This window comes from Pyrgilauda ruficollis, unplaced genomic scaffold, assembly GCF_017590135.1.
Source record: "Pyrgilauda ruficollis isolate IOZ18807 unplaced genomic scaffold, ASM1759013v1 scaffold8, whole genome shotgun sequence".
Taxonomy (NCBI): domain Eukaryota; kingdom Metazoa; phylum Chordata; class Aves; order Passeriformes; family Passeridae; genus Pyrgilauda; species Pyrgilauda ruficollis.
In genome coordinates this window covers 6,081,616-6,095,225 of record NW_024529932.1, presented here as the reverse complement: position 1 = coordinate 6,095,225, position 13,610 = coordinate 6,081,616, and the positions used below count along the sequence as shown (strand labels likewise).

Here is a 13,610-nt window from a genome sequence, read left to right as displayed (position 1 = left end):
GAATGGTAGTTCCCTCCATTCTACCCATGAGGGGTTGGGTGAGGGCAGGCACAACAAGAATTGGCCACCTGTGAGTGGTATCACAAGGTCCTTTTCTCTTACATGTTCACAAGTTCCTCTTTGAGGGATAAGGACTGCTAACGAAAGCGAGGATCCATAGGACAAAGTGGCTTAGCGACGTCTTTGCCAAAGGCTTGCCAACCTGGCAGGAAGGGCTTTCAAGGGCTTGTTGAAGGATGGTGGTAACAACTTGCAGATGAGTAAAGAGACAGAGACTGAGAGCATTAAGAACACAAAGAAATGTGATGGGCTTAAAAATGCTCCTCAGAAAGGATGAAACAGGCTGAAAGGAGGCCAACCTGAAATGCCTGTGTAGAAGTGTGTTCAGCTTTGGAAACAGAAGGAGCTAGAGCTTCACAGGCAGGTTCAGAGCTGAAACAATACTGCAGGCACTGATATGTGGAGGGACAGGTGGCATGACTGGAGTGTTCCAAGGGACGGGGGAAGCTTGTTAGAGCTCTTCAGGGCAGAAGATGACACAAGATTGACACTTCTGTGAAAAGGCAGCTCAAATTAAAGATGGTTTTCTACAGACTGGGCAGCAATCTACTTGAGTGCTTAGGAATCAGGATCAGAGAGAAGCAGTAAAGATGACATCTTTTGGGGTGAGATCTCGTTACAAATCCCCAGAACAGGGCTTTTAGTCATCTTAAAGCAACTTGAGGAAGTTTCCAGATCAGACTTACAAGAGATTATGTCCCTGACATTTGCTCACATACCAAATGGGCTACCCAGGGGTGTGACTTTGCATCTGCTATTCACAGCTAGTAAGAGCTGGTCATGGATGTGGTAATTAATGCCAGCTTTTCAGTCATCATTAAATAGTGGAGTTAAGGATTCCCAGAAAGCAAGGAAAGAGGGCAGCCAAGTACAGAACTAGGACATCATGAGAAGAGATGTCACCTTCTTCAAGACTGGTGGGTGGGATCCTGTGGGAGTGAGCTCTGAAAACAAAAGGAGCTCAAGAGAGCTGACAGGTCCTAAGGACAACCACTTCCAAGCACAAGAATGGTCTGCCCAGATATGGAGGAAAACAATAAGGACACTGAATCAGCTAAGCAGGGACTTAATGACTCAACTCCAGCACAAGAACAACACATGCAGGAAATAGAAGTAGGATGAGCTAGAAAGAAGGAAAGCAGAAACATTGTCTGGACAAGAACAATGACAGAAAAATGAAGTTCAGCTAAAGATGAATTTAGCAAAGGATATCAAAGACAACAAAAGCAGCTTCTACCAGTACTTTAAGAGTAAAAGAAGGAAGAGAGAAAATATGGGTCCTATTGCTGAATGGAATAGATGATTTAATGATAGTAGACAAGAGGTAAGACTGAAATAATCAATGCTTTCTTTTGCCTTGGTCTTCACTGACAGGTATTTCCAGATCTTTTGACTAGAGACAGAGTCCAAGGAGGAGACAAGCTATGCATAGTAAAGAGGATCAACCCAGGGACCTCTTGAGAAATCTTGATGCATTCAAGCTCATAAACAGACTCTATCCAAGGGTTCAGAAAAAAGGCTCATATCATTCATTACTGGCTGCTCTCTATCATTTTCAAATGAGTAAGAAAATCATGAAGCAAGTACTCCTGGAAGTTATTTCTGGGCATATGAAAGTCAAAAGACTCAAGGGAATGACCTGAAGTTGTGTCAGGGGAAGATTATATGGGGTATTAGGAAAAGGTTCTTCACCCAGAGGGTGGTTGGGCACTGGAACAGGCTCCCCAGGGACTGGTCACAGCACCAGCCTGAGAGAGCTCAAGAAGTGTTTTTACAATGCACTCAGGTACATGGTGTGATTCTTGGGGATGATCCTGTGCAGGGTGAGGAGTTGAACTTGATGATCCTCACGGGTCCCTTCCAACTCAGCATATTCTGTGATTCTGAGAACAGCTGATGTGGATTTACCCAGGGTAAATAATGCTTTACCAACCTGTCCTCTTAGACAGAAGGACTTACAAGTCCTTGGCTAAGACAAGTGCAGTAGATCCCGAAGGTAAGCAGGTCTTCAGCAGCTGTGTATTGCACCCTTGCAACCAAGCTAGGGTTTTATTGTCTTAATGGGTGAGAGGTCTCATCTGGACCTTGTCCTGTTAAATATTTTAGTCAGTGACCTGGAGGAGGAGGGGAAACACACTCTTCTCAAGTCTGGGGATGAAACCAAACTGGCGAGCGCAGCCAGTGCATTCAAGGGCAGGACTGACATTTAAAGACACTCAGGCTGGAGCAGTGAGCTGATAGAGAGTCATGAAACTCAGCAAGGACAAATGCAAAGACCTGCGGCTGAAACAGGCAGACCTCCTGAGGATGGCCCCTTTCAACCCAAATGACTCCATGATTTATCAGGTGCACAAGAAATAACCACTGTCCTTTAACAAATGACTTATTTTCAGGGTGTGTCTGAATGCCATACCTGATGCAAACACACTAATGTGTAGAATGCTTCACCTGCTGCAGTTGTCATTTCTGTATTGTGCTTCTGAAGTACCAGCATATCAAAAACCATCTGAAATCACAAAACAGGAGGAGTTGTGTAAGTGTAAACTTAACTTTCCACTTTATCAACATTTGCTGCTGAAGCTCATTTTCACTTCTGATAATAACAATGAACATTTATTACAAACATCCAAGGTTGGGGTTTGCTTTGTTGCCCCCATTTTTTATTTTTGGATTTAGGTACCAGAACTTTAGAAGCCAAGTCTCGGCTTAGCAGCATAAATTCACATCTCAAAGCACTGGAACCTGTTCTTGGTTTATATCAACTGTTCTTCAGAGAAACATGACATCACTTGTATTTTTCTCCGAAAGCTGCAGATATACCAGAGAAATACTGAAAAAAGCCTTTTCTCTTCCAGAATAAAATACAGAACTTTTTCTCAAGTTTTGGAGACTCCTATAGCTCACAGAAAGTCAAACAGGGAACAGATTAGTAAAGAAGATTATTATAATTTTAAGTGGAAACTCAGAAAAAAGGAATGAAACTATGTTAACTTAGCAGATACATAAAGAAAAGATTATGCAAGTTTTTCATTCTCTCAGCTTGTCTGATGAAAGCATTTAATGAGCAATCCTCAGAAATCCCAGTCAGTTTTGTAAGAAAAGACATCTTAAGTAAAACTGAAACCTATACAAAATCAGAAGACAAGAACACAGATTTCACAATTACTTTGTTGCCACTTAGTAGGAACCTAGTTGCTACCAGGTCACTCCCAAATTCATTAAAGTGGCTGGTCCTAAAAGTAAAGTACTGAACGTGATACTGAATTAAGAAAATGCATAATTTATTAGATATACTGAATACATGACAGCATTTCCTTTTTAGTTCCCAGCTATGCTCTTTTACATGCCTTTTCTTTTAGTACTCTACCCAGCCTCCAGTTCACAGAATTCTGGAAGCCTTCTGTTCACAGCTTCACCAGCAACTGCTAAACCCGTCAATCTTGAGTGCAGAGCACAGATATAAAAATTGCATTCTGAGAGGCTCAGGTCTTTTGTTTACTGGCAATAATAGATTGGTTCCCTCTACACTTCCATCCTCTTTTGTACTCTAGTCTGATATCTTCAATTCTTCACGCCCTCTGCCACTTTTTTTTTTTTTTTTTTTTGGTAACAGACTGTTTCTTACTATATGTATTATCCTGACTAATCTGGATACGATCACTGTTTGGCCTCTGGATGCTACCTTCATGCAAAAACCCAAAGTAACAAGAAAGACAGATGCCTTACCTTAAGAAAGTGCCTTGTTGCTAGAAAAAGGGTTGAATCTGTTTCTTGTGCTTTTGCACACTGTTCTGCCAACGGTGTTACAGCCTCCAGACAGAGCTGGCAAACCTCTGAGCTCATTCTGATAATCGGTGTTAAAGAATTGAAGTAAAATTTCAATTAAATTGTGGTCAAACTACCCAGCTGTGACACTAGAAAATATCTGAAATGCTTGTATGTTTCAAGGTTTCTTTTCACCACAAAGTTGCTAATTAAAAAATCAAATTAAAAAAACACTAGAAAAAGTGGTAACTTCATTACCTTCTTTTATTAGCTACATGCCCCAAGGTAACATAACCCTCTCTGACATAACATTTTCAGAAAGAGTCCCTTATGGTCAAGCTCATCTGTTTCTGACACGTGCCACAGATTAGTGAAAATGGTACTCCCATTATAAGAGGGAGAGCCCATTGGCACCCTGACAGGAAATGCTCTGGAGCCAGCCCAGTAGAACAGCAGCAATGTTTTGTATTACCAGCTGAGAGACTAATTCAGGAATGGCTTTGGGATACCAGCTGAAGGCTTATGAAGTTACACACTCTGAAATGAAGTAATGGAGGAGGCAGGAATGGCTGCCAGAAAAAACTTACATGCTAAGCTACTTAAAGGCTGCACCCAAGCACCACAAGTCAGAGGCAATTCAGCTAACACTGGAATCTCAATGGACACTGCAGTGAAACTCTCAATCCCCAGAGAGCAGAGTAAGAGTCAATTACCAATACATAATTATACATGCAGATATTGACAGAAAAAGAAAAAACAAGATATTTTTAACAGGTCCTTATGAAAGCAACTTAGATTTTTTTTTTTTAAAAACATTCCCAAGCACTATAAAGGATACGATGACATCCCTAACTCCAGTGAGTACATTAGGCTCTTAAAGAGGTCCTCTGGAAGTTGTGGAATCTTCTCAGGGAATATCTCACATATGAAAGTGATTAATTTATAATATTGATTACACAGAGATGGAAACTGTCAAAAGAAAAACATGGTATTTTTAGATTCGATCACGTAACTATTTTGGCATAATTTCCAACTGTACAAAGAGACAAGACTGATGATTTGCACTGAAGAAAAGAATTTTAGTAGGAAACTTGAGTCATTAGAATGGCTACAACTTTATATAAATACAAACACTGTGGTACAATAAAAGAAGATTCCTAAAGATAAACAGTAGATGGTGGCAGTCCGGTATCTGCTCTACACAAATTAAAGGAGTTTTATTTCAGACACAGACAAATCTAGTCCTGTGGGGTAAAAGCCTCATAAGCATTTGGAGCACAATCAAGGGGCTCCTAGGGTAGATCCCTCACTTTGGTTTGGTCTGAAATGGACGTGGCCCTCACGCTCAGCAGGAGCCACCGGATGAGAAGGCATGTGGAGAGGGGACAGCTGAGACACCCTCCTGAAGTGCTCCCCTGCTTCCAAGTAAAACATGAACACAGTGCAACAATGAAATGCTGCCATCCTGTTGTTTCATGTGTTACTGTTCTACTGACAAGCTGCTGCTGATGCCTATGATTGACAGCAATCTGTATTGTGGAATACTTAACTCATATCACTATTTATGCTTCTTGTCACGTTTCTGACACTATCAGAGAAAGGACGACAGCAATCTGTATTGTGGAAATAAATAGTTGCTCTTAACTCATATCACTATTTATGCTTCTTGTCACGTTTCTGACACTATCAGAGAAAGGACTCCATAAGACACATTTCAGGTTTGGCTGTTGATCTGCACAGACTTGCTTTTAGAATAAAAGTTTTGTTTAGGACCTTCAGATATACATTTTATCTTACAGTATTTATTTTCAAAGAGTATTTAAAACTATGGAACAGTTATTTACATTTATGAAGTCTAGAAAATTCAGCTTATTGAGGTGGAATGCATATAGGAGTGAATTCTGGGAATTCATTACAATAAAGCTTTTATATTCTAGCAGTTCCATATAAAATTATACTTACTTTCAGCAGATCTTGTGACATTAGAGGCAGAACTAGATTAACCCCATATAAGACAACATCTGCTGCTGATACAGATCTATTTGTAACTTGCCCAGGCTCATGTCCTCTAAATACTTCATCTGCAGAAAAGAAAAAATATTTTGTATAAGAGGAAGATTAAACATATTGAAGAAACAGTCCCATTTCTTTATAATACAGACATTTTTAAAAATAGGACTAGTCCCCTCTCTCTAAACAAAACCATGAGGCACTGTATTAAAATAGAAACTTAGTGAGTGGAGGCTGTCACATCACTCTATATTTATATTCATTAGGACTAAGCATTTCATAATCACTTGTACCAGATGGCACGCTAAACCAGAACACTTCAGATACTGAGGGCTCCCTTCCATTACAGAATATTGCATTTGTTTCTAGTGATAGCTGCTTCATGTCTGTACACATAAACACATAGTGAGTAAAATATTACTGCATTTTTGTACTTTTTATATATATTATATATGTGCTTTAATATCTTTTATGAACAGAATGAGAAGAAATGGGAGAGCTAAAAGATAAAGTTCTGCAGTTGGGATGTTGTCAAGTTTTCTCCAGTTACAGGTTAAGGACTACATTTCCCATCAACTAGTAATGACCTTACTTTTATAATTCCGGCATTGAGTCAACAGCAGTATGTAGAAAATTCAAAACAGATTTGATCTCTGGGCATTCTATCTAGGTTTTATTCACATTACTTTGTTTCATGGTATGTGTTTTCCACACAACTAACATCCAGATCACAAAGCAAATACTTTACAAAGCACTGGATTGTCCATTCAATGGACAAAGTCTAAATCTGGTTCTGTACTCATGTTGTGCATGCATGATAAAAAAATAAAATCATGTACTGCATTTCGGAGTACAAGGTTCTCTTTTCAATATGTACCTCAGAAAAGCAGTGAATACCAAAACATGCTTGGTATCAAACTGAATCCGCCTGGGTTGTTATCTGTGCAAAGTGTATAGAATATGGTGACATATGAACCATGCAAATGTGTTTTGGCTTATTCAAAAGCAATGCACTGCAGCTAACTGTCAGGACAACTGCAATTTTAAGTGACAAATACATGTAAGAAGGTAACAGGCTGAGATACAAGAAGGAACCCTTTACACCCACAAACCACAAGGCATGTTCTGCGAAAGAGGAATACTGAAGACCCTCACATTTTAATGACTGAACATTTCACAAAAGCTGAATCCTGTACTAAGAAAACCACTCATCTGCTCTTTTGCACTACTTTACTACTCCAACTTCTCTATGTGCTTTTTGTTATAAAACCGCTGGTACAACATATTCAGACTTGCAACATTCAGATTTCAAGCTGTCCCATACATCCATAATTTATTTTATGACAGCAATAATAATTTCAGATGTTAGAATATTGTGAAAAGTCCTTCTTTGCTGCTTAAAATAGCAATTTCCATATCCTGACCTAGTCAAGCCTAAACTTCAGCTTTTACTTTACATAGACTGAACACAAGCCCCAAAATGGTTTTTACAGTTTAGAAAACAACACGTGGTTCATCAATTACCAATTCCTTAATACCTGTATCACTGAAATCTATGAATTCCTTTGATAGAAGATTAGTGAGAAGCTCCATAATAAGAAGGAGATCCTGGTACTGGTCTTCTTCTGCTGTAACATCTATCCGTTGTCTACCTAGATTATTCTTGGAATATACCTGGAGCAGGGTTAGGCAGGCCTCATACAAATTCATGGCTTTGGCCTATAAAACAATGTTACATAATAAGAAAACTTCCATATGCTAAAAGAGAAACACTTTATTTTAAGATGGCATTACTTGGTAGACAATACTTCAAGATTTTCATTTCAGTGTATGATCACTTTTGTACCAATTGTACACAAAATCATCAAGGAAACAGACCTTAGACAATAAGAACACTTATAGCCATATATTGATGTGATACCGATTGAAAGAGCAAAACATTAATTTTCTGGATTCCTCAGTCTTAACAAAAATCCAGACAAGAGTGGTTTGGGACAGACTGACATCTCACTAATCTCACAAACTAGATTACCAACAAAATCCCCTGGGACACATTTTACTTATAGAAGTTTAGAGCCACAATACACTATTTGTGCATACCCAGTTTGGAATAGGCAGGGACTCTTCCAGATGTGAGAACAAAATTAGCCAATAGTGCAAAGATTCAAGTGCAGTGCACAAACTCAAAATTTTAACTGTTAACTTCTTGAGATCTATTAATGCCTTGCCTAGGACTAAGGCAGTGTCTTTGTGGTATGTATTTGCCACATAGAACACTGCTGCAATTTTCCAGACTAGACTTCAGAGGAGTTTGATATTGTTATAAAAAAATACACAACATAGTCTGTCCTCTTCTGCCACCCATGCATAGATTTAGACCAGTGATGAACTGTGGTTAAATTTATGGTTAAAAAATCCAGTCTAAATGTCCTGCTTTTAATATTTCCAAGTGTATGTTTTAAAACAAAGGCATTCCTTGATAGATGTGTCCATAGTCTGTCTTTCTCTCTATAAAAATCACTAAATTTTATTTTGTTTAATGAATAACACTGTATACACATTTACAAACATGCACGTGCACACACACTCTGCCCTCTCCTTCCCCTTCTGGTTGTATTTACCTCTCCAAGATAGCAAATTTGTTTATGTGCAACTTCAACAAAGACTTCTATTATGAGATTAACAGTCTCTGGTGTGTTTTTGTATACTTCCATTAATCCAATGCAATTATTAAGGAAGTCCATTAGGAAATTGAAGAGAATTGCTACGTTATCAATCTGGGTAGCCTCAGCAATGCCACAGAGCGCTTCTAATGTAGCAGTGATTTCCTGCTTCACTTCCTCCTCCTGGCAGATCTGCTGAAAGTTTTCTTGGTTTATCACATTCAAGAATCGCTGCTGAAGTGGCTGAAGAACCTTGAAATTTTTGAGAAAAGTCACATTAGGATAAGCATACTATTATATAAGATGTGAGGTTCAAACCACTTAGCAAATCATTGCTTTTGGCATGGCAGCACAAAAGTAAATCACTTCCAGCTCCCAGTGGCTCATTTATGTCATTATCTCTCACATTAATGCAAGCAGAAGTGGTAGTGAGCAGTGCCTCTCATTGTCCATCGTGGCCTGCAGGCAGGTGTCAAAATGAGCATCTCCATAAATATTTTAGGTAATTTTGTAGTGTTCAAACAAATGACAATGACTTTCTCTGGCTCAAAGCATTTGATTCCCTTCAAATTCAGCAGTAGGGGAAAAAATTGTTACAGCTTATTAATGAAGCCATTAAGACTAATGCTCACAATTATCTTTGCCCACATTATGATTCTCAATAGAAAAATCACTTTTGTCAATGTCTGTATTTTAAAATTAGGAACTTCCACAAAAATAGTCAAATTTAATTTTTTTTCCCCAATTACTTCCACTGCATTACAGTTTTACCTTAAGTCACTAATTCTGTAGCTCTGCCAATAAAAGCATGATTTTATCAGAAGGTCAATGCTCTACTAAGTCACATGGTGCTTCCTGATGCCATTTCAGCTACTTCCTAGCATCAGCCTTTCTGGTATTAAACGCTTTAATGGTGCCACGGCACAAAGAGCTGGTCAAGACTCTTCATTATGTTCCACACCAGCTTTTTACTTATTGTCATCATTAAGCGGTCATAAAATTAAAATGAAAGGAAGAAATGTCCCAGTGCAAGAGAAATTTTTAATCTTCCACAATAGTCTCTTTCAAACATATTGCTCTACTGTCTGCTTCACAGATCCTTCAATTAATTATTAGTGGTTTCTCTTTGGGTTGAGATATTTTAGATACAATTTAGATGCAACAGATACAAGTACTGACCATCAAAGAGAGAAAAATTTAAAAAATCGTAAGTATTAAATATTAAAATATGCTATACAAATTTATTTTTTGTCACTATAAAATTCCCTAAACTAACTTGTTGCACTTCTTACTTATATGGAGGTAATAGAAGTATCAAAATAGCTTACCTCTGTCCAGTATTGTTGCTTTGTTTCTGTATCCATATGAGCAAAACCTCCTAGAACTAAAGCTTTCATTAGTGTTCTCTGCACAGAACTAGACAAATAGTGAAGAGGAGGGCTTCGCCTTGCAAACTGTTTAGCTAAATTCCACCAGTTTTCACACTGAATAACTAAGTTTGCCCTAAAAGAGGGGAAAAAAATTCATTAAAGACTTCACAAAATTGTATGAACAGAGCACATCAGGTTTCTAGCAGTTGCCAGAAGTTTTTTGTTGCTATATGTTTTTTAATTCCTTTATTCTGAGGCTAAATTGCCTTTTGATTTTCATCTTACTAATGCCTCAGCTCTCAGATTTCTAAAGTATATACTCTGAAAATGAATCAATTCATACAGGAGAAAAGCAGGGAAGTGCTTTAGTTTTACACACATACACACACAAGAGTTAATGGATATATTGCACGGATTAAAAGCTTAGTCTCATTACTTCATAATAAAATAAGCAATTTATTCCAAAACTAGCTCCTGTGGGGTTTAATTTTTTTGAAAAGAAAAACCCTCAAGCATTTTAAATCCTCATACTTCAGAATAGTCTTTCAATAGACTGTGAATGTATGATTGCATGTATAATTGCATGTCAATTGACATAAATAAAGCATTCAACAACTTCCTGCTTCACAGTTTGCAATATCAAAGAAAACTTATTGAAATTTGACTGAATCCACAAAATCCTGTATTTAAAAAAAAAATAATTTAGGTTTACAAAACATATTTCATACTGGCTTAGCCAGTATCTGAACTCCTAATCAACAAAAATTAACAGCAACACAAAAATCCTTGCAATAAGAGTGGAGACCAGTAGAGTTTTCCTTTCTCACTGTTTAAGAGTGAGAACAAAAGTAGGGAAGGAGAGTGCACTTCTAAACAGTAACAAAAATTAGGTGATGTTTTGTCAAACACAGGTCTCACTCCTCAGCTTGTCAGACAAGTTTGTAGTGTTTTTTGCAGTTATAGTATGTTACTAAAGTAATTTGACTTACAGAGACATGAATATGAAGCGCCCTATATCTGGATTACTGTGGCCAAAAAACTTTAAAGGAAGCAAAAGAAACTTTTTGACTTCCAGAGGTATAGCAACTTACCGCTCTCTCCTTTCCACTAATGTTACTAGCAGTTGTACAGTATCATTTGCAAGGTCCTGCTCTGAACTCCACACTGCCAGGTTACTGATCACTTTTTCTAAAAGGTAACCCACAATCCACTGGGAACCCTCTGTATCAGCACCAAATGCTGTACTAAATGGCAGACTTATCTATAAGAAAAGCATTAAAATGAGTGAGTTTTACAGAAGCCAGAACCCAAAAGTGTATGGCAATCATTGTCAGCAAATTCTTTTCAGGCTGTCACTTCTTTCCTACTTAAACTACACAAATGTTACATAGACAAAGGCAAAGAATACCTGCAATAGAAAAATCTTTGCCAGATTTATCTTGCGATCTTAAGCACAACATCTAAAACAAAGAAAAGTTTCAACCTCGTTACAAAAAAGATTTGAGCATATCTGGAGTTTTAAGGCCAATGAAAGTTCAAAAGCTTTAATAATTAGAAGATCCCAACATCACCTCCCAAAAGTGTTTCCATTAATTTAAGACATAATTCCTCAAAATTCAGTGGTAAAAATTATTACTAGATCTTGATCTATATAGAAACCTGTAAAGATTAATTTTCACCTCAATTTTTCTGCATCTGCTTTCTGCAGATTGTTCCTTCAATCTACACATCTTTTAGGAAACATGTCATGCTCTGGTCCTGGCACATTAAAATGTGCTTCCTTGAAATTGCCTGCTCTCCTACCTTTAAAGAAAGTTTCTCAAGAGTGAAATCCAAAGACTTTGTAATAGTTATGCAGGGGCTTCCTGTCAGCACACCACTAACACTTCTACCTTTAAGAAGTCATGATATATACATGGCTGAGCATAAGGTTTAAATAGAGATTTCAATCACTTTCCCATGTCAACACAAACTAAATGTGTGCATTTCCTAGACACTCTGTTTTGTTTCTTCACATTGTTTTTCCATGGATCTCCTTTTAACACGATCTCCAATTCTTGCCCAACTGGTACCTTTATGAATTCTTAGCTGTGCTATATGTATGAGCTGAATAATATGACTCCAAATTTTTACAAGTCTGTAGGATACCTATTACTGTTAAGGAGAGGCCCCCTGAAGCGTTAGTATTCTTAGTTGCTTCAATAGTGGAAATAAAGGGGAGGAGGAGAAGACATCCCAAAAATTAGATCGAACAGGACCTCCTCAGGATGGGCGGCCTCTGTGAGCTAGCTGGATTGCAGTTAGTTTGATAAGCAAAATCAGGATCAAGTCCTAATCATGATTAGTGCTGTCCAAGCACAGTAAGAAGTTGCCCTTCACAAAGAACACATGAAATCATGATATATACAATGAGAACGAGGAGAGAAAATAGCATGACATCAGCTAATGTATACTGCCTTGTGATGGTGTTAGATATCTAACTCAGAATCACGATCAAGAGCAATCGCTGTATTAGAGATGAAACGTAAAAACTGATGGACACTCATGATTTATAACATCACTGCAGTCAGTGAGTTTCACTCACTATGCAGCCCAGGAGCACTATGTTATTCTGATATGGCAATGGCTACCAAAAAAACCCACATCTACAGCAAAATGTGTAAGAGTCCCCTAAAAACTTAAATTTCTAATTAGCAAATGAAAGAAAACACCACATTTCAAATAAATTCCAAAATAATTCTCAACCCATAAATGTTAAAAATACTTCAGCATTGCACTTTTAAATAGCTACAATGACATTTACATTCACAGGATAATACTACTGCTAATACTCACAAATAAATTCATAGAAGTTATACCCTTACCTGATCATACAACTTTTCATCTACCAGGAGGTAAGTCTTTGCCCAGCGCTTGAGGAACCATACAATATCTTTGCCCATCTGGGGGCTCAGGAGGTGTGTGAGATTTGCCCTTATTGCTCTAGATTCTACTTCTGACACTCTTAAAATAGCAGATAACAACCTGCAGATGTAAAATACAATCAGGATGCTGACAGCGGTTTTTGGCGAAGCAATGCAACTACCAAAATCACTTTCATTTTTCACAAAATATGACAGAAGGATCAGGATAATACAAAGCACTTCAACTCTAATCAAGTAAAAAGCACCTGAATTTATTGTTTTTGAAATGCACGGTGAGAGAGAGAGAGAACAGAGCAAATATCCTCCAAAAAGTTCCTTGCACCATGAAGTTTAATAAAGGGTTTTAATTGTGCAGCGTTTGCAGGGTGACACACACCAAAAAACAAATACAGAAATGACCAGTTATTTTTCTCTTGTTCATTACTGCTGGGAAATAGTCTAAAATAGTAAATCACAAGGTGATTGCATTAATATAATAAGTCCATAAAACTGCATTAAATACTAGCTCTTGTAGTACATTAATTTAATTTCATAAGAATGTGATCGTGCATAAGAAATTTAGCAGCTGACAGTGGACTATTTCTTCAAGACATTTCAGAGTTATTGCCAAAGGGCTTCAAATCTCTCCTTATTTTGATCTGGTTTTATTCCCACCACTGAGACACTGCCTCAAGTAATCCTGTTTGGTGGCCACTTCTTGAAGTGGCCAATAGTATTAAGTGAGCAGTGTTCAACCTTCTAAACACTAGGCACATACATCATTACTAATGAAGGTCCACTTTTTCTACCTTCTTCCCAGAAGAAAACATTCCATGAAC

The 13,610-nt window shown here is 37.8% G+C and overlaps 1 protein-coding gene across 3 annotated transcripts in view; it reads right to left on the bottom strand.

The window, feature by feature from the left end:
* Nucleotides 1–13,610, bottom strand: part of XPO4 (exportin 4) — a 79,099-nt gene that overhangs the window by 6,888 nt on the left and 58,601 nt on the right. For all 3 annotated transcript variants that reach the window (XM_041487259.1, XM_041487261.1, XM_041487260.1), the window contains exons 14-22: nt 12,733–12,892; nt 10,960–11,129; nt 9,827–10,001; nt 8,457–8,750; nt 7,374–7,554; nt 5,788–5,906; nt 4,664–4,794; nt 3,787–3,904; nt 2,474–2,566 (exon numbers count right to left, since the gene is read on the bottom strand). In XM_041487259.1, coding sequence (XP_041343193.1) covers nt 2,474–2,566; nt 3,787–3,904; nt 4,664–4,794; nt 5,788–5,906; nt 7,374–7,554; nt 8,457–8,750; nt 9,827–10,001; nt 10,960–11,129; nt 12,733–12,892 — 1,441 coding nt within the window. The remainder of the gene's footprint in view (nt 1–2,473; nt 2,567–3,786; nt 3,905–4,663; nt 4,795–5,787; nt 5,907–7,373; nt 7,555–8,456; nt 8,751–9,826; nt 10,002–10,959; nt 11,130–12,732; nt 12,893–13,610) is intronic.